Source organism: Nelumbo lutea, chromosome 1, assembly GCF_056320005.1.
Source record: "Nelumbo lutea isolate HS-2025 chromosome 1, American lotus-T2T, whole genome shotgun sequence".
Lineage (NCBI taxonomy): Eukaryota > Viridiplantae > Streptophyta > Magnoliopsida > Proteales > Nelumbonaceae > Nelumbo > Nelumbo lutea.
In genome coordinates this window covers 160,569,551-160,589,090 of record NC_142684.1, presented here as the reverse complement: position 1 = coordinate 160,589,090, position 19,540 = coordinate 160,569,551, and the positions used below count along the sequence as shown (strand labels likewise).

The following is a 19,540-nucleotide window of genomic DNA, read 5'->3' as shown; positions in this document are numbered from 1 at the left end:
CACGCATAGTCAAGGTTCTATATATGCAAATTAATGATGAAAACTATAAAAAATACTTGGTTGTACAGGCACACAAATTAAATTCTTTGGAAAAAGAACTCGACTAGCCTACTTAAGATAGATTAAAGAACATTGTGATTCCTGTTGCTTAAATGAACCAAAAAAGAGAAAGTTAAGGGAAAGGTAGCGTTAATACGGCAATTGGTAATCATTGTTACAGGGCAAGCATTCATTACCTACAAGATTTGCTAAAATTAAATAAGAAAAGAAGAATCTTGTAGACACTTTGAGCATAAACAGTAATGAAAGCAACAACTTGTGCCAAAAACTCTATTCTACAAATTCTGTTCTCTTTAATATTACAAAGATGCCACATCATACAAGAAGTCAACAGAAGGAAAAAAAAATAAAAGAAATAAAGAATAAAAGGAGAGTTCAGCTATTGGATCACTACGGCCAAGGAGAATCTTTACAATAAAATTCTTGGTGAGATACTCTGTTTGCCAATGTTTCATCACACCAATAACCATTTATTGTTTCTTAGTCTGCAAGCAAAATATACACATTAAATATTGCCATTTTTGTCATTTAACTAAAATCAATAAATAAAAGAAAGGAGCCAACAAATTGGAATCAAAATAAATTGGAAAAGGATAAAATTTGCCTTGCTCAAGTACTTTTTTTGAATCTTCAAAGCATCAAGGCATGCCTTCTTTGCGTCTAATTTTTCAGTTGTGTCATTCAAAATCTGAGGATAAAGGTCCACCATAAGCTTAGTTCACATACATATATAATGCTTATCTATATATGGGCTTATTGATATTAGTAAAAGAAAGATGATTTGACCTTGACAACATCATCCACACCCTTTGCCTCTTTCAGCAGACGTTTATGCTTGGCCTCGAGGACACCCGCAACAAGAAAAACAGATAAAGCAGTATGTTGTTGGTCTGCTATTCCAGTCTTTATATTTTTCCTCTCAAATTTCCCATACTTCTTTAGCAGCTTGTCATTTCCTTTGGTTGCAACACTCTCTGTAGCCGTATTTGGATCTTCATACAAGGAGAAGATGTTTGGATTATACTCCATGGCCCAGATCAACTGAAACCAAGCATAATTTTGCCAGTTATAATATGCTGACTATGTAGCTAAAGCTATGTGAAGTAAAAAAGCTGACTGGTCAGGTCAAGTAGTGAGCTTCCCTAGATGAACCTACCTATTTCTTCCATGTGCAGGGATCTTGTGGTCAATCAAGACTGTTCATCAGGTGGGGGGTCCACTTGATTGGCCACATGTTCAACCCCATAGTCTATATCAGCAATATACCGTAGCTTGCACTGGTTGTTTTCACAACTAATATTTATCCATTAAAAGTATTGATTTTTAAATATAAAACTCACCTAACTGATCTCTCTCTCTCTCTCTCTCTCTCTCCCTATATATATATATAGATAGATATATATGTATGCATGTATGTATGTATTTATGTATGTATGTATGTATATATGTATATATGTCTATTTTGCATTTGTAGCAAGATGCTTTGGGCCAAAAGCTTTTCCATGAAGACAGAGCAGGAAGAGGAACTTGGAAATTCTTTTTGAGTTCCATACTAATTTGCCACATGTTAGATTCCTTGGTCATTTAGGGAAGCTCACTAAACAACCTTTCTAGCAAACCCACTCCCATGTATGAATATATATTCATTTATATAGGCAAAGCCCTTGATACTGGAAAGACATGATGTCTGCAAGAATTCCTGTCCATTAATCAAAGAAAACCAATATCTTTTTTTTTTTTTTTGATAGATAAAGAGAACCAATATCTTTGAGCAACGTCTTAAACTTGATTGACTGCCTTTGCTTACCTCCCAAAGGTACATTGAATCCACAAATGAGAACTCTCTTCGGAAAAGTACCATTAGCATGCGGAATGCAAATAAATATTCCCCTCCATCTAGATTCTCTGCCATCAACAACTTTCCATCAGGAATAGAGTAATAGACCATATTTTTCCATCAAAGCGGAGTTCTAGTCCAAGAATGATGGGTAAAATGCTTATTAAATGAAAGTATTGGGTGACCACAAGGGCCCGTTTTAATCTGTAGATACTGGTTGTGCAAGATTTCAATTTCTAATGACTATTTTGGTTTCCATGTGTCTAGATATCACTTACTCATATTTTGACAACCTTATTAGTGGTGGCAGTGGCACTGGTTTCCTCATAATTTTGGAGCATTTACAAGACAACCTTAATGGTGAGGATGATAACATGGAGATAAGCCTACCCTTGTAAAGGTTTCAGGTACATCTCATCTTTTGTTGTGTCAATTTCTATATTCAAGCTGGGCCTAAGATGTGGGGCCTGTTTGGTGCATCTTTCCGTGTGGTCTTTCGGCTGTTTACAAGCTGGGAAGACTGGAAATAGGTCTATTTCCATTTGGCACGCGGAAGATCTAGCCGCCAAAAGACGGGACACCGAAAAGATGCGAGAAGCCCATTTTGGGCTGATTTCGGGAAACTCCAAATGAAGCTTCTCACGTCTTTTGCGTTTTAATCTCGCGTGGAAAGACCCGAAACGATGCACGGAAAGATGCACGTCTGACAAACGGTCTTTGGGCTGCCCAGATCTTATGCAAGAAGATCTTCTCAAAAAGACTTGCCAAACGGGCCTGGTCATAAACAGGGATATCATGAATATGAATTTTGGGTATCAGACAAACATCAGACACATGTCAAGGAAGCTATGAGCATAGGACCTCAATTTATCACTAAATGTTTAACAAAGATTGACATTTTTGACATACTTCCTTTCTTTCTTCACACATTCTTCTACTATTAACAACATGCAGATTTCAGATCTGAAGCTTTTAACTTGTCAAGAAATAATTTATATAGGTATTCTTCTCAACTCTAAATGAAATTGGTTTCAAGAATTTGAAACTCTAAGCTCAGAACAAGTAGGTTTTTCCACTTCAAGGACAAACTTAAAATACTAAGGAAGGAAAGAAATTCAATTTGTTTTCTAAGAAAGTTATAGAAGGACTTACCTAGGTGTTGGTGAAGCTTTGGATCAACAACTTTAATTACTGCTGAAAGCGTGCACAGCTGTGATTGGACACCAATTGAACTTGTTGTGGTCCTGAAGTTTGCACGCTTTTCAGACAATTAACATATGAGCCATGGTAAGTCCAAGACAATGCAAAAAGCCAATACACAAGACAAGGAGGAACAGTTCTGAAGTCAGCAAAAGAAGCTCCAACTAATGCTGTAACCTTTCACTATATAAGTTATAATCTAAACTATAGAAAAGACCAATGAATAAAGCTAAACAAGAAAAATGGAATAAAATTGATAAGATAGTGACACCTCTAGGTATATCATTCAAAATATCATGTATAAGTAAAAAAAATTGTTATAAGATCATATATCTTAAGGTTTATCATGTCCAGTTGAGAAACGAAGTAAAAGAATAGAAAGCTGGTTTAGTTAACTTTGCAAGTAACTTTTTTTGGAAAATAGACTGGACAGGATGGTCAACCAGCAGACAAAATAATGTCATCCCTCAGAGTGTTCTGTTCAAGCCTCTCCAAAATGTTTGTTTAATAAAATTTTGTTATCATCAGTTTGGCTAAGGTGGCAAGCTATTGCCTAGGCATTTTGTCTGAATTTCTATCATGATTGAGATCATAATTCCCTTCTTCACCCACTATGTTCATCCTACTAGGACATTCTCTTTCCCATCCTACAATAGGCATAATTACTTATTTTTTATGGAAAATTCTATGACGCCAGAAAGGCTATGACCAATCAAAACCCCCGTGAATTTCTATGAAAATCCACCTAATTGGTTACCTCTTTCATGATGCTGGTTGATTGGCTATATGCTTTTCCAGTATCATGTCTTTCCGGCATCATAGTTGAACTCATGTTTCATAATAATGAGTGCCTGAGTTCATAAAGGCACTCACAAGCATTTACAGGCCCAACATGACAACTTTCCAACAACATAATTTCCTTCCTATCCACTGCAGCTGTTTGTTTTCCAACTTCTCAAATATAAGGGAACAAAACTTGAAAATAATTTTTTTTGTCAAAGTAAAATAGATTTTATTTCCTGATAAGCAAAAGAGAAAATTTGGTCCACCATTAATCATGTGCAACATAAGCAATAATCCCCAATGTTCTAACTGGAAAAAAAAAACACTAATCTATTTAAAGCTTTCAACCTGTTCTTTAGGAAACTAAAATAGAGGGAAAGGATTTTCAATCCAACATTAAATCCACAATTTGTTCATATTCTCTTTTCATCTATTAATGGTGGCTCTAAGAAACAACTAATGATCAAACCAATCTTTTGAACATGCTTGTAGATCCTTGGACGAGATTCACAAAACTAAATCCAGTTTCTCTTAATTTGATTTTTTACTTAAAATGGAAAGGCAACCTTTTTTTCCCTGAATCTACTTATATATAATGTATTTTTTTTTTTTTATTTTGAAGAATGTAGATCACTTAAAGAATAACTCAAGCAGATTAATAATCTCTTCTGTGTCAACACACTGGCTATAAAATTTCATGGGTAAAAATTGAAAGGAAACTTGCTAAACCATGGATTCTCAATAAATATGGATTGAATGACTTCAGAGAAAGTGAACCAAATAAAGCATCTGTTGAAAGTTTTTGGTCTTTTATGTATTTTTATGTATATGGTATAGCCAGGTGTATTTTTGTGATCTTTTATTTCAGAATATAAATATTAGCAGATAGGGGTTAATTGCCCATCTTTTCTCCCTCAAACATGGTGTTCTCTCTTCCTTTATCCATTATTTTTTTCAACTCTTCTATGTTTTAAATCTTCTAAATCAAAGCAAGTCGACTAAACTGCATCCATTTACCACTAAAGCAGAATCAATACATAAGCAAGGAGTACCTAACAGACTTTGGCATTAACAAGATGATTTGTTTCAAGTCAGAAAAACAAAACTGGGTAAGAAAGATCCTACCATTCTCCGCATTACATGTTCAAAGCACCAAAAGGCATCAGCTTCATTTTCTAGAAGAATTACCATGGGAGAGCAAAAATCATTCATTCCTGCTCAAGAAAGAAAGTTTTACAAAATTCATAGGGAATGTCAATCCACTGCTATTTCAGTTTGGCAATCACATACTAAAATATCCACATTCTACTTACCCTGAACGTAGCCGACATCATTGTCTATCCATGCATAAACTGCAAGAATATCCCATAGCTTTGCTAGATTAGCTTCACTTTCATAGAAGACAAGTGATCGGTCGGTGCGAAGAACGTCCAAACCTACACTATCCAAAAATAATTTCAAAATCATGTTAATCAATATAGAACTTTCTAAACAACGACTACAAGTCAATAAAGCATCCAGAAACAGCATCAGTAAATAAGTTTTTTAGACATATATTTCCATTTGACAATGTAAGAGTTGCAAAAATCAAAAACAGAACTTTAGTCTTGAAATTAAGGGTGCAACAATAAATACCAATTTGATGCAAATTAAGCTTCCATTGAATCACTCTCTTTTCCAAAGCAGCATCAACTGCAGGTTCCCCATTTTCCATAGGAGCATCAGGAGTAATACTTGTCACAGCTCCATTATCTTGTAATTCACCATTACTTGAAGGGTCCTGGATTGGTTGTCCATCTTCAGTTATGATAGGTGCTGTAATAATCTTCCCACTACCAATGGTTGGTACCATCTTTTGGCACTCAGCCTTCCATGTTCCATATTGTTCCCTGCCACAGTCAGTGAAATTTTTACCACATTTATGAGGTGGCAATAAGAGAATGAAAGAAGAGACATGTTGAACCAAAATTAAGGTAGCATTACTACCTACGGCATTGCCTGAGTTCACTCCGTTCATCAAAGGTGCTATCAGGATTAAAGCAACCCAATAAGAACTCCCAGACCACGCCTTTTATTGATGGATGAATTCCCTACAAAATGTAAAATAAATTATTTACAATCTCAACTTTAGTCTTTAGTACCACAGGAAAAAGGGTGTCAATACATGCATTGCAACAACAATGGACCCTCCCCATATGGGCCCACAAAAGAAATCCATCACATGCAATGGTCCTACAATACTCAACAACACCTGTGCCATCAAGAATTAGAAGAGATTTCTGATTGTTTCTAGGTTGCTCATGCACGTTATGCACTCATTGGGAGAGATGTATTTGAATCTAGCCCCCCTATTTGCAGTACTTAACATGTATTCACCTTAAGAAAACTCCACTAAGAAAAATCCTGCATGTTAAGACAGGGAAATTGAAAATAAATACTTTTTTCATGCTTAAAGGAGCTAGCACTTCCAAAAAGACTTCTGCACTAGGGGGAGTCTGGGGAAGGGAACTGTATCTGTTACTTGGTAGGGGGTTCAAGCATGAGGAAATGAGGAAAATATGTACACTGATTCGGTAGGAAGAAGGAAGACATCTTAAAGAAGCTTGAACAATGGACAGGATCTAGAAAAGTTAAAGAGACGAGGGAAAGCAACATCTTCAATCATCTTACTCCACCAGTTATACAACCAAAATTCAACTCTCTCCCAAGCAGCCACATCAACTGTAACAAAGAAAATAAAAGAGGGGCCTTCTATAGACCATAAATAAACTTTTTGCTCCCACACCTCTCTCTATAATGTATGCAAAATAACCATATTGGTCAACTTATGATAGATTTAAGACATCAAGGTTGACTGTGTATTGTTCAGCATCCATGGGAACCCACATAGTGCAACTTAAACAAATACAAGTGTGCAGTATGTGGATTATTAAGATCATGCCCTATATTACATTACCTGATTCACTAAATGCTAATAACAAAGCTAAGTCTTTTTGGAAATTTAGTACTAATTTACAATATTTCTACAAATACAAACTACATGGATTGTTCAGTGACTTTTTTAAACTTGGTACTAATTTACTTTCAGTTAGTAGCATTACTAAAAATAAGAATTGTCTAGTGACTTTTTTTCCCTGATCATTGTGTTTTTTCAAGATACGGTGACAAGGAAGGTGATTGGAACTAGCCATGAAGAGAATGGGATCTACTTGCTTAAACTTCCACCTAGGAATGATAAAGGAGTTGGAGGTCTTTTGTTTCACAGTCTGTGAGTTAGATTATTCTTTGGCATAATCAGTTGGATCATTTATCTTTTAAGTCATTGAAGGGTATTTTCCTGCTTTGAGTCAGTCCAAGTGTCCAATTTCAGATGTGAGAATTGTGAACTTGCAAAACATTGCAGATCAACTTATTCATTAAGTAATAAAAGAAGCATTATTCCTTTTGAAATTGTGCATATTGATGTTTAGGGTCCATATCATACTACAACTATGGGGATACAGATTTTTCCTATTGTTTGTTGATGATTATTCTCATTTCTCCATGAGTTTATCTTATGCGTTCTCAGGATGAGGTCCCTACTTTGACTTGTTCCTTCCATTAAAAGATTCTCATCCAGTTTGAAACTAAAATAAAAATCTTTGGATCTAATAATGCCAAAGAGTATTTTGCAAAACTCTTGGCCTCATATTTCCTCAAGTATGGGGTTATTAATTCGAGTACTTGTCCCTATATGCCTCAACAGAATGGAGTAGCTGAGAAAAAGAACAAAGGCATCCTAGAAGTTGCAAGAAGCATCATACTGAATTCTAATGTTCCCATATGTTTCTAGGGGGGTGCTATCCCACACAGTCATGTATCTTATTAACAGAGTTCCTTCACAGGTTCTAGACACGAAAGCTCCTTTTAGATAAGGACTTGTTCAACATACCTCTTTAGGCCTTGTTCACGTCTTAGTAAATGACTTACCCGGGTAAATGCACTTATCCAGGCAAGTGTTTATTGAGAAACACTTATCCAAATAAGAGCACTTACCAATGTTCTTCTATTCCCTAGGTAAAGGTATACAATGACTGATTTTTCCAAAAAAAAAAGAAAAAGAAAGTGACATTATTGAAGGGACAATATTGTCCCATCATGTATTAGCGATTTTCAGTGTGCATGGGTAAGTAATTTACCCAAATCTAAGGAGAGTATTACTTCCGCAAGTAAATGAGCTGCTCGGGAAATTTTCTTTTCCATGGAACACACTAATACTAGAAAGCAAACATGGATTTATTTCTTTTTCGCAGGACCTACTGACTTACCCACCCTTACTTCTTGGAAAATGAACAAGGCCTTAGGGTTTTTGGGTGCACTTGCTTTGTTCAAATCCTTAGGTGGCATCGTTCTAAGTTTGATCCTAAGGCTGCCAAGTGGGTTTTTCTTGGTTATGCACAAAATCAAAATGGATATTGTTGCTACGATCCTCGCTCTAGGTTGTGGTTTGTGCCTATGAATGTCACTTTCTTTGAAGATGTTCCATACCATCCCAAGGTTTCATCTCAGTGGGAGAGTGGTGAGAGGGGTGACCCTCTTCTTGAAGTTCCCTTACCTATTCCATTCTTTGAAGTAGGGGTGTTCACATTAAATGTCAAACCAACCAAACAAACCAAATTGGCCCGACCTAACCCGAGTTGATCGGTTTTTCAAAACCACCAGTCGGTTTCGGTTTGTGTGAGAAAATAAACCAAAAACTTGGTTCGGTTTTCAGTTTTTATACATGAAAACCGAAACCGAACCGATGTTTTAGGTAATTACCAGGTAGTCCCTACTCAGCCCTACTCCCTATCATAGTTAACTTTAAACTTAAGTAAAGTTATTTATTACCTTTTTGGGTTTAGCAAGCATTGATGTGAAGGAGTCATGGAAATTGGAATGGACATACATGTTGGGTTGTTGGAGTCTTCACTCTTCTATTTTTGAAAGAGAAAAAAAGAGAGGTTAAATAAAATTATTTATTACCTTTATTAGTTTATTTATTACCTTTTTGGATTTAGCAAGCATTGCTGTCAAGGACTCTTGGAAATTGGAATGAAGAGACAACTGTTGGAATCTTCACTCTTTAGTTTTGAAAAGAGAAGTTAAATAAACCAACTAAACCGATAAACCAACCCAAACTGACCCTTCATGTTTGGGTCGGTTTTGCTTCAAGGTCAGTTGGTTTCGGTTTAGCCAATAAATAAACTGACTAGGTTGGGTCGGTTGAAGAAAATGACACAAACCCACCCATCCCGACCCATGAACATCCCTACTTTGAAGAGGAGTATGGTAAGAGGGATTGCTAAAAGTCTAAGCAACTAAGGGTGTTTCATAGGTGGAGGCAAGTTGATTTTGGTCATGAGCAACACAGGTCAGTTCCAACCTCTGAAGTGATGCTAGATCCAAGTACTACAATACCTTTACCTACTACTACTACTACTACTACTACCAGATGGCATTCCTTCAACTACTAAGTCTCTGCCTACCTCAGATGACCTTAACCTCCCTATTGTAGTTCGCAAAGGAACTACCTTTTATTGTCCATTGAATCTCCTAGTTTATTTCTTATGACCACCTTTTATTGTCCTATAAAACCTTTTTAGCATTCGTTGATGCCATACCCATTGCCAAAATAGTACAGGATGTCCTAATGGTGCCTAAGTGGAAGGATGCAATGGAGGTGGAGATGGATGCCTTCATTAAAAATAATACTTGGGTGTTGGTGGATCAACCAGAAGGGAAGAAACCTATTGGATGCAGATGGATATTTACAATGAAGTACAATGCAGATGGTTCAGTTTGAAAGATACAAGGCCCGACTAGTAGCAAAGGGGTACACACAGTGTTGTGGTATTGACTACTCAGAAACCTTTGCACCAATTGCCATGATGAACACCATTAGACTTTTTTTGTCACTTGCTACAAATTTCTCATGGCCATTGTTTCAAATGGATGTAAAGAATGCCTTCCTTAATGGTGACCTTCAAGAGGAGGTATATATGGAGTTGCCCCTAGGATTTATGAAACAAAAGCAGGAAAGAAAGTTTGTTCGTTGAAGAAAACTTTGTATGGACTTAAGCAATCTCCAAGGGAATGGTTTGACAAATTTAGACACGCCTTAGAGAATTTTGGCTATATGTAAGCCCAGTCTGATCACAATTTATTTATCGAGAATGCAAGCTCTTCCTTGATTCACTCTCCTTGCCATATATGTTGATGATATTATGGTGATAGAATACAATACAGATGAGATTGATTCTCTTAAGAGGTTATTGAACAAGGAGTTTGAGGTGAAAGAACTAGACAATTTAAGGTATTTCTTGGGAATTGAAGTGCCTTGGTCTAAACATGGAATCTTCATCTCCCAAAGGAAATATGTATTTGATCTTTTGGAGGAAACTAGAAAATTAGGAGTTAAGCTTGCAGACACACTCATTGAACAGAATCATAAAATAAGTGCAGAAGGGGGTAAGCCACTTGAAGATATAGCTATGTATTGAAGTTTGGTTGGGAAATCTAACACGTCCTGACATTTCTTACGCTGACATTGTTGTCAATTAATATATGCATTCTCCTAGAATGACCCATCTACTTGTTGTTGAGAGGATCCTTGCTTACTTGAAGAGATGTCCAAATCAAGGTATACTCTTCAAGAATAATGGTCATATGAAGCTTGAAGTATACACAGATGTTGATTGGACCGGGTCTATTGATGATAGGAGGTCTACTTTAAGGTATTATGCTTTTTTGGAGGAAATCTTGTTTCATGGAGTAAGAAACAAGATGTGATTGCCCATTCCAGTGCCAAGGCGGAGTATAGGTTCATGGCTTATGGTGTGGCTGAAGTGGCTGAAATCTCTACTTGAGGAATTAGGCATTGAATATGAAAGGCCCTTGATGTTGTAATGTGATAATCAGGTTGCCACTAATATTGCACATAACCCAATACAGCATGATAGAACAAAACATATAGAAGTGGACCAACATTTTATTAGAGAGAGATGCCTCTCAATAAGTGTGCCTTCCCTATGTTGCCACAGCTTGTTGATGTCTTCACCAAAGCAGTTACTAAAGTCAAGTTGGAAACAGATTTATGCATGTTGGGAATGACCAATATCTATTCAGGGGGGGGGGAGGGGGGGGAGTGTAGAAATATAGTATATTAGACTTAATTTGTAGTGGTCCCGTATTATTTTTATTTCTGTTATTATTGTTTTCTTCCTTTCTTTAGGCGGCAGGGCATTATTGTCATTGTACATTGTTTTTTTATTTTACACATATAAATAGCAATGAATGGTGTGGCAAGGCCATAACTGATTGCACCCTTTTTGTCTTTCTTTTCTCTATGTTCTCTCTTCCCTCTCTTTTCTTCTTTTCTGTTTTCTTTTCTTACTAAAATCTAACCTAAACCAGGTTCAATCACCAATTATTACAGCCAAGTGTATTCTGTACCCAGGTCACATTTTATACTCATTTATGGTAAAGAAAAAAATATTAAAATTAAAAATCAAGGGTACAATTGAAAGTGATAAGAAATCACCCAAGAAAGAAGGGAAAAAAATACCTTTTCCCATACAACAAGCTCAACCCCATTGAGTACAACAAACAACACAAAATACCAAGATACACAATGACAATAACAGAAATAACTCTTAAATCCAACCTTGAATGGCCAATAAAAGCTTTAAATAATCTCATCTAAATCGTTAATCACCTCAATGCAACCAGAAACTCCAATACACTAATTATTCAACTAAATCTAATAATCTTGCGCTCACAAACAACCACCCACAAGATGAAACCACAAAGTGTTTGAAACAATAAAATGAGAAAGAGAAACAGTACAGATACATTGTGGTTTGCAACCCAAAGAAACTATTATACCAAGAGCACCCTCTTTTTCTCAACCTCTCTTTTCTCTAAAAGAGGTAGGCACTATTTCTCATACAAATGAGTTAATTCTACATACAAAAGAAACATTTTTATATGCCAAATCCACGTTAACCTGAAAGGGGAGGACCACACCCAACATTAGATTACAACCCAGTCCAATGGTTGAAAATAAGACACAAACCCAACAGTCTCCACCTTGGCTTATTTTTCATCAACCTTGAAGATCATCCATTTGAGCTCCCACCTGTCCACAAGTACTACAAATATCTATTGCCCTTGAGAAAACACCACCAGCTACACATAACAAACCATCCGGTTTTGACACCACTTGATTCAAACAAAGTAGCCAATGCACCTATGTAGTTGCACCCAAGTTAACAATCCAATTTAATTACAAAGAGGGACCCCAATCCTTCCTCTCTCCTAATAAGAATTTTCCTCTAACCATCATCTGTACCCTGGAAACTCATGGCACTTGTTTCTACCCCAAGTGCAAAAGAAACACTTTATGTAACCACACTACCCTGTACACTTCACTTTCAACAATGCATTGAGGTCTTGGCCTCTTGGGAACCATCATACTTCCAATCAAATGATACAAGCCCTTGCACTTTTCTCCCTTCATTAGGACCACACTATTGCCAATGTTTTGAAATTGTGGAGGTATGATGAGAGGCATTCCATTACTTGGAGGCATGAGGCGTATTCAGAACACAAGAGACAATAAGCCTCCTTAAGAGGAAGGGGATGAGGAGGAAGAAAAGGGAGGGAGAGGAGGAGGAAAAAGAGGAAGGAGGATATCATCTTTTGTTTTATGAAAGATGCCTTATATTAAGAATGAAGATGAATTACACTATCTAAAAGGGGGAGGTCTTTCTTTCCCCTCCCTTTTCCTTTTCTTTTGTTTCTATCTTTTTTCTTTCCCTTCCCTTTCTTTTTCTTTCCTTTCCTTTCTTTTCTATTTTCTTTCTTTTTCCGTTCTTCCTATCTTTTTGTATGAGGTGTACACCTCATAGCACCTCCAAACATGTGCCTCTAACACCTTTCAAAATACCAATTGTTGCATGTAGTTTTCATGACTCCACCTCCAACAAAGACCTTGAAACTTTTGAAGTCTAATCAGCTAAGTGATATTAGATTCCTATACATTTTTTAGACATATACCGCACCACCCAAAGTTTGAATTACTCTATCAAACATTTTGATCTTCATTGTTCTAACATCCATAATGTTACAATTAGACCTGCCACCCAAAGAGAAAATACTCTCATCTTCTTTTGGGACGTGTCAAAATATTTTTTTTCTAAGAGCACACATGTAAAAAACACCAAGAATATAAAATCCACTCATTTGGAGTAATGCACATACCTTTAGAGACTGAGAATATCATCATCATCATCATCAACCAATGTAGCCACCATACTACCAAACTTATCCCTATTCTTTTTTCGTATAGGACAACATTCATGCAACCAAACTCCTTGCATCCATAACAATGTACCTTGCCCTTTTCCCTAACCATAAATCTAAACCTACCATTCTTAGATCGCTATTAGATGACCTTCCTTTCAAATTTGTTCTTCACATAACCACAAAACCTTACTTGCTCTCATACATGGGCTTCCTCCTAACCTCATTAGATTAGTGTTTTAAAAACCGGTCTAGTGGCTAAACCATTTTTGCCTCTAGGCCACAGGTCATTGGTGAGACTACCCAGGTCAAACTAGGGTTGTCCATGGGTCAGGTAAGACCTGACGGACCCATTGGACCCAAACCAATTGGGTCAGTTCCAGTTTATGATCTCTTATCCTGATTATATATAAATAAATAAATATATATATATATATATATAGGTTTATTATAATTGGGTAATTGGGTCCGTCAGGTCAGAACCGATTGTCACAAGACCCGATCAGTTTGGTTCTTAGTCTAAAATTATAGACCCTATAGGGTCTGGTTCAATTCTGGTTCCTTAATATTTCTTTCAAGTCAGTTCTGGTTCTACCCAGACCCGACCCATTGACAGCCCTAGGTCGAACATGTCAACCCATGACACATTAGAGTGTGTGTATGCGTGTGTTATGTATGTATGGCACGTCAATGTGCTTATGAACTTATGTATGTAAATGCACATATATGCAGCATCAATAAAATAATGTATAGTTATATTCTACAAGTAACATATGTATATATAAGTATTATTTTATGTTTAATCTACATTTTTCATTTCAGTTTTAAAATTTTATTTAAAAATGCTAAAAATTGGGATTTGAGGCCTTTTTTTTTGCAAAAATAGCAGGGCAAGGCACCCTTCAGCCCTTGGGACACATAGATCTCAAAAAATTACCCCAAAACGATACAAGATCACCCTAATTGGAGAACTGAGCACAAAGTTATGGCCTCCAAAAGCTTTAGTGTATAAGTCGTGACGTAGTGACCAAGTAGAAGGGGTCAACCGCCCATATTGGACAGTTTTTGACCAAGTCAACGATTTTTTGTCAAAAGTCAAGTTTTAAGAAAACCAAACCTAGAAACATGGCTAGTAACATTTCAAATGATTCAGCCATCAAGGTCAAGGATGAGTTGAAAATATTGCATTAGATAGGAGAGATGTGGTGACTTCCTCCAACTTCACTATATCTTTTCCTATAACATGTTGTGAGCAAGTTTTCATACAAATCAAAAAGCGAAGTAAGAAGCCAAAGGGCCTTGTCTTCTTCCTCCACTTTAACATCAAGAATTCCTCCATAACATTTTTTTTTTTTTGATAATTAGAATTCCTCCATAACATTATCATCTAGAAGCAACTGAATCATACTAACACACCTCAACTTAAAGTCCTCCCGATTAGCATCCTTCATGTCTTTCGACTTCTCATTCTTTCCCTTCAACGCATAATCAAGCCTTTTTGAACCATGATGTCTTTCACCCTCCTTTTCCATGGGGTAAAAATTTGTCTTTACCACCACAACCTCTCAATCTAGAATTGAGAGATCATACCTTTTCTTTCTATTTCTCTTAATGATTTCACAAGAGCTTTGTATACATTGACCTGGAAGTTCTAATACTACTTTGTTAGGCTCACAAACAACCACAAATAGAATAAAATCACAGAGTGTTTGATAGAGGTGAGCAAGAAAAACTAAAAAACCAAAAAACAAAAAACTGAACCAAATTGACAAAACCGAACTGAAAATTCCAGTTAACTGAACCAGTTAGTTCGGTTTCAGTTCAATATTTTTTAAAAAATGAAGGTATCGGTCCGGTTTCGGTTAACCAATATAGAAAACCAACGGTTAACTGAACTGACCGGTATACATATATTTCTATGTATTTTATGTATATTATATATTTTTATATATATTTTATATTATATATATTATAAATTAATAAATATGTATTATATATAAATATAAATTCATAATATATAATATATTATTTATTATTTAAAATATAATATTTTATATATGTTTCTAGTTTTTTATTATTTTTTATTATATATTTATATATTTTTATAATATATACTATAAATATAAAAAACCAAAAAAACAACAAACTGAACCAATGGTTAACCGATTAACTGATTGGCTTCAATTCGGTTTTGATTACCAGATTTCTAGAAACCAGTAATATCGGTTCAGTTAATCGAACCATGAGCACCCTTAGTGTTTGAAACAATGGAGCAACCAAGAGAATTTAGTAGCAACAAAAAATAAAGAAGTCCAAACAAAGACAAAAAAAAAAACTACCACCACAAATACAAAAGATTTACGTTGGTTCACCTTTACTGCCTACACCCATGGGAGAGATGAAGCCATTCTTCACTATAGAAAAATGAGAAACAATACACAATACCTTGTAGTTTGCAACCCAAACCAACCCTTAAGCCTTGTACACCCGTTCTCCCTTTCCTCTCTCGAACACAAAGAACTCATACAAGAGAAAAGGGAGAAAAAAGGGGGAGGGAACTCTTACACAAAGAGCACCCTTTTTCTCTCAACATCTCTGCCTCTCCAAAAGAGAAACTCCTCTTTTCTCTCAAAGAGGCACCCACTCTTTCTCTAACCTAAAGAGTTAACCCTACATACAAAAGAAACCTGTTATATGCAAAACCCACCTTAACCTAAAGGGGAGACCACACCCACCATTAGATTACAATCCAATCCAATGGTTGAAAAATAAGACACAGACCTAGCGAATAAACCATCCAAGAATAAATTACCAAAAAAAGCAATATAGATCCTCTACCAAATATTCCCTAAGCTCTATCTCCTTTCTCCTATCACTTCCAATACCAATACCTTCACCAATTAACTCAAAGACCCTCTACCTATTCCCTTTTCCTTCCAATTCCATAAATACATGTTTTTCACCATCTAAAAAGAACAATCCCAATTTTTTAACAACCTCCAACTTCTTTTTGAACTAACATATTTATATTGACCTTTTTATTTATTGAAAAAAAAAGCTTAATCCATAAGGATGTCAGCTTTCCCTTCTTGATTTAATAAAGTTTCTTCCTCCATCTCATGTACCATTACCTCCGCATCAGATACCTCTTCAAAATGCTCATAAATCAGATGAGTTCTAAATCCAGTTACCATCATCCACGTCAGACTCCTTAGTACAAGTCTGATGAATTCTATACCTCAATCCGGCATGCTTATCGCAATAACAGTGAATAGTTACCCCCACAAAAAATGAAGGAAAAGAATGAACAAATGGGTATGGCTATTTCTTTTGCCTTCTCTCTGAACATTTATTTCAAATTCAACTAGAGAATTATACCTAGATATTTTAGACCATAACAACACCAGAGCAATATCATTATCAAAATAATATCGGTAAATGAAAAATACATTTAGTCCTCATAGCTTTTCAGTGAGCTTAACCATTTCCTGATTCTGTCATGTGTTTAACATGGCAATTTATTCAAAATGGATTGTTTGTTGTACAGAACAGGCAAAATCCATTACCAATATGCCCTCCAAGTGAATGGAGAAAAAAAAGAACGAAACAGAAAAACATCTATAACTTATTTTATTCTCAAAACCAGTGTTTTACATGCTAAAGAGGAGAAAAAGCAGACATTCAAGATCAATGTTAACAATTAGGGTAAATTGCTAATTAGTACCCTATACTTTGGGGCAAGTCTCACTTTAGTACCCTAACTTCAAAACGTGCCACTGCAGTATTTAAACTGCCATTTTAATACCGGTCGTTAACAGTTCATCAGCTATATGTATCACATGACAACATGTGCAACTTAATTTTTTAAAAATGCCAAAACTACACTTCTTAATATTTTTTAGACCATTTTACCTTGATTATCTTCCCCAGCAATGGCAAGAATGACTCATCTTCTCCGACAACAATGGTAGTGTAAACCCCCCTTTGTTATGGATTGAATGACTGAAAAAAGAATTACAAGGACGGTGGCTTAAATCCCTCTTCTTTGGCATTAATATCGTCTTTTTTAGCAACGTTTTTCCATAAGCACTGGTTCTTCAGCAGAAAGGTTAGGGCATAAAGTGAACAGTTGTGCCTAATCGCAATGAAAAGGGATTTAAACATGGTTATTTTGGCCATTTCCAAATTATGCTTCTCTCACATATTCAAAACTCAGAGGGTATTTGTGTCCTTTCACATGTCATCTAACATCGGTTAACGATTTTGGACTAAACTGGTAGTTTTCAAGAGTTCAAGCACTGCAGTGGCACGTTTTGAAGCTCGGGTACCAAAGTGAGACTAGCTCCAAAGTACAGGGTACTAATTTGCAATTTACCCTAGCATTTATAACATGTAGCAACATAATTTTCCCAGTTATAAAATGTCAGACATATAAAAGTCACTCATTATTCACAAAATGATATGCATTTACCAAAAGCATTCATTCAGAGTGGTATGTATCATGTAATTGAAAAAAGTAACATAATTTATTTTTTAATCATTTTCTCCACATAATTTATCATTTTCAACACAATTTGTTTGATTTGATGAGTAGCAGGATTTGCTAGTTCTTCACATTGGACCATAATCATTCCTTCAAATTTTCATAATGTCCTTATGTCTATCTCAATGAAGTTCCACATCCAACATTTATTATTCCATGATTTTCTGAAAAAAAAAAGTGCAATATTGAACAGATTGGAGGCTAAATAATAGAGAAAGACTTACCCCACGTTGGATCCGGCTAAGAACCTTTGCTATGTCCAAACGACCATCTTGTGAGAACGCAGAATGCCACTTTCTTGCACTCAGAGTTTTACCAGACTGCGGGAATAAATGGAAAGGAAAGAACCAACAATAAAAGCAAAAGCATAAACAAGTAGTGTCCATTTAAAAAAAAAGCCTTAAATGCATTGCATACATCATAAAAATATAAACAGCGGATGTAATCAGAGATGGCATTCTCAAGATAACTGAGATAGTGAAGGAAGGATTATAAATCAAATTTTAGAAAGAACATCAGCCCAATTCAGATGAGAACAATGGAAACCAAATATGCAAAAGTTCATAATTAAAAAAAAAAAATTGTCAACAAGCACAAAATTAAACACGCACCTTGGGCTTAAATCGGGTCTTTGGAACGTCTCCTTGACATTCGGGTCGAGTTGCGTAGAAAGCATCCAACTCCCCTGAAGCAGCGTTCTTCATATGAAATTCTGTCATTCCACAACACACATCACCACCCATTTTAATTTAACAAATAACTCATTTATTTATATTCGGTTATCCATTCATTTACAGATCATTCGTGCCAAGAAACCAATTCCAAGCAACCCAAGTCGTCAATTTCCAATCTTTCACCGTAATGTAATTATCAACAAACCACACAGTCTAAGACTTCAATCTTCCATGGCCTAGTTGATTTCCGAAGCAACCCAAATCGTCAATTTTCAATATCTTCGACATTAGAAGAACCTACAATCTATTATTGTTTTAAAATCTGAAGTCACGGGACCTCTGAAACAAATAAACAAAATGCAGTTCGTCAGGCGAACCTTCTGATCAAATAAGGAAATTAACTGGGTTCCAGTTCATTCCGTGTGGGTCCTACAGCTACATGCTGGAACTACTTCGTCGCACCCGATATTTCTCTTGTCAAAACTAATAAATAAAATAAATAAGAGAGAGAGAGAGAGTGAGAGAGAGAGAGAGAAGCAAAAGACCAACGTGGTCTACCTCAAAAGAGCTCAACGATATATCTGGAGAAAGAAAAACTGTCATCAGATCGTGTGTTGGGTTTCCCCGCAGTTTGTATTTTGTTTTTTCCCCCTTGGCTGGCGAAGATTCCGATTAGCTACAGAGTCACAAAAGAACAAAGAATCCCTCCTCGGAAAGTATCAGCTGAGAGAGGAGGGAGAAGAAGAGCGAAGGAAATGAAAGAGAGGAACAAACGCAAGCGTTTATTTTGATCAAGAAGGAGAGATATCAGAGGATGAGTGTCTAATTAAGGTATTATTTAACGGTTTTCTGTTGAGGGGCAGAGGGTATAGTTGATGTGTCTTCTTTTTTTTTTTTTTTTTATTCATCGATGTGTCTTCTTCATTTCTTCCTGTCTGCTTTGATTAAATTCTTTTTTTTTTTCTTTTTTTGGTAGGATAGATTTGATTAAAATTTTAAAATGGACCTTGCTCTGACTGAATCCGGTAAATGGAGCAGACTATGGGCCTACATGGGTTTCCTTTAATTGGTTCATTTTTTCACAGTCCGGAAAAATCCCAGAAGGCTGACTGGGTCATT

The 19,540-nt window shown here is 36.0% G+C and overlaps 1 protein-coding gene across 4 annotated transcripts; it reads right to left on the bottom strand.

The window, feature by feature from the left end:
* Positions 1 to 293: 293 nt before the first annotated feature.
* LOC148878739 (uncharacterized) lies at positions 294 to 19,344 on the bottom strand. 4 transcript variants are annotated; one of them, XM_088959500.1, is made up of 13 exons: positions 18,799 to 18,899; positions 18,543 to 18,718; positions 18,359 to 18,459; positions 17,972 to 18,067; positions 5,867 to 5,970; positions 5,516 to 5,769; positions 5,194 to 5,316; positions 5,006 to 5,094; positions 3,050 to 3,155; positions 1,868 to 1,965; positions 847 to 1,101; positions 665 to 748; positions 294 to 545 (listed from the first exon to the last, which is right to left on the bottom strand). In XM_088959500.1, exons 3-13 carry the CDS (start codon positions 18,449 to 18,451, stop codon positions 531 to 533), a joined length of 1,317 nt encoding a protein of 438 aa, XP_088815626.1. In that variant the 5' UTR covers positions 18,452 to 18,459; positions 18,543 to 18,718; positions 18,799 to 18,899; the 3' UTR covers positions 294 to 530. The 4 variants fall into 4 exon arrangements, with proteins under 4 accessions (XP_088815626.1, XP_088815619.1, XP_088815611.1 ...); XM_088959493.1 differs by lacking the exons at positions 18,543 to 18,718; positions 18,799 to 18,899 and adding an exon at positions 18,980 to 19,344; XM_088959485.1 differs by lacking the exons at positions 18,543 to 18,718; positions 18,799 to 18,899 and adding an exon at positions 18,980 to 19,338 and having other exon boundaries at positions 678 to 748.
* Positions 19,345 to 19,540: the final 196 nt, after the last annotated feature.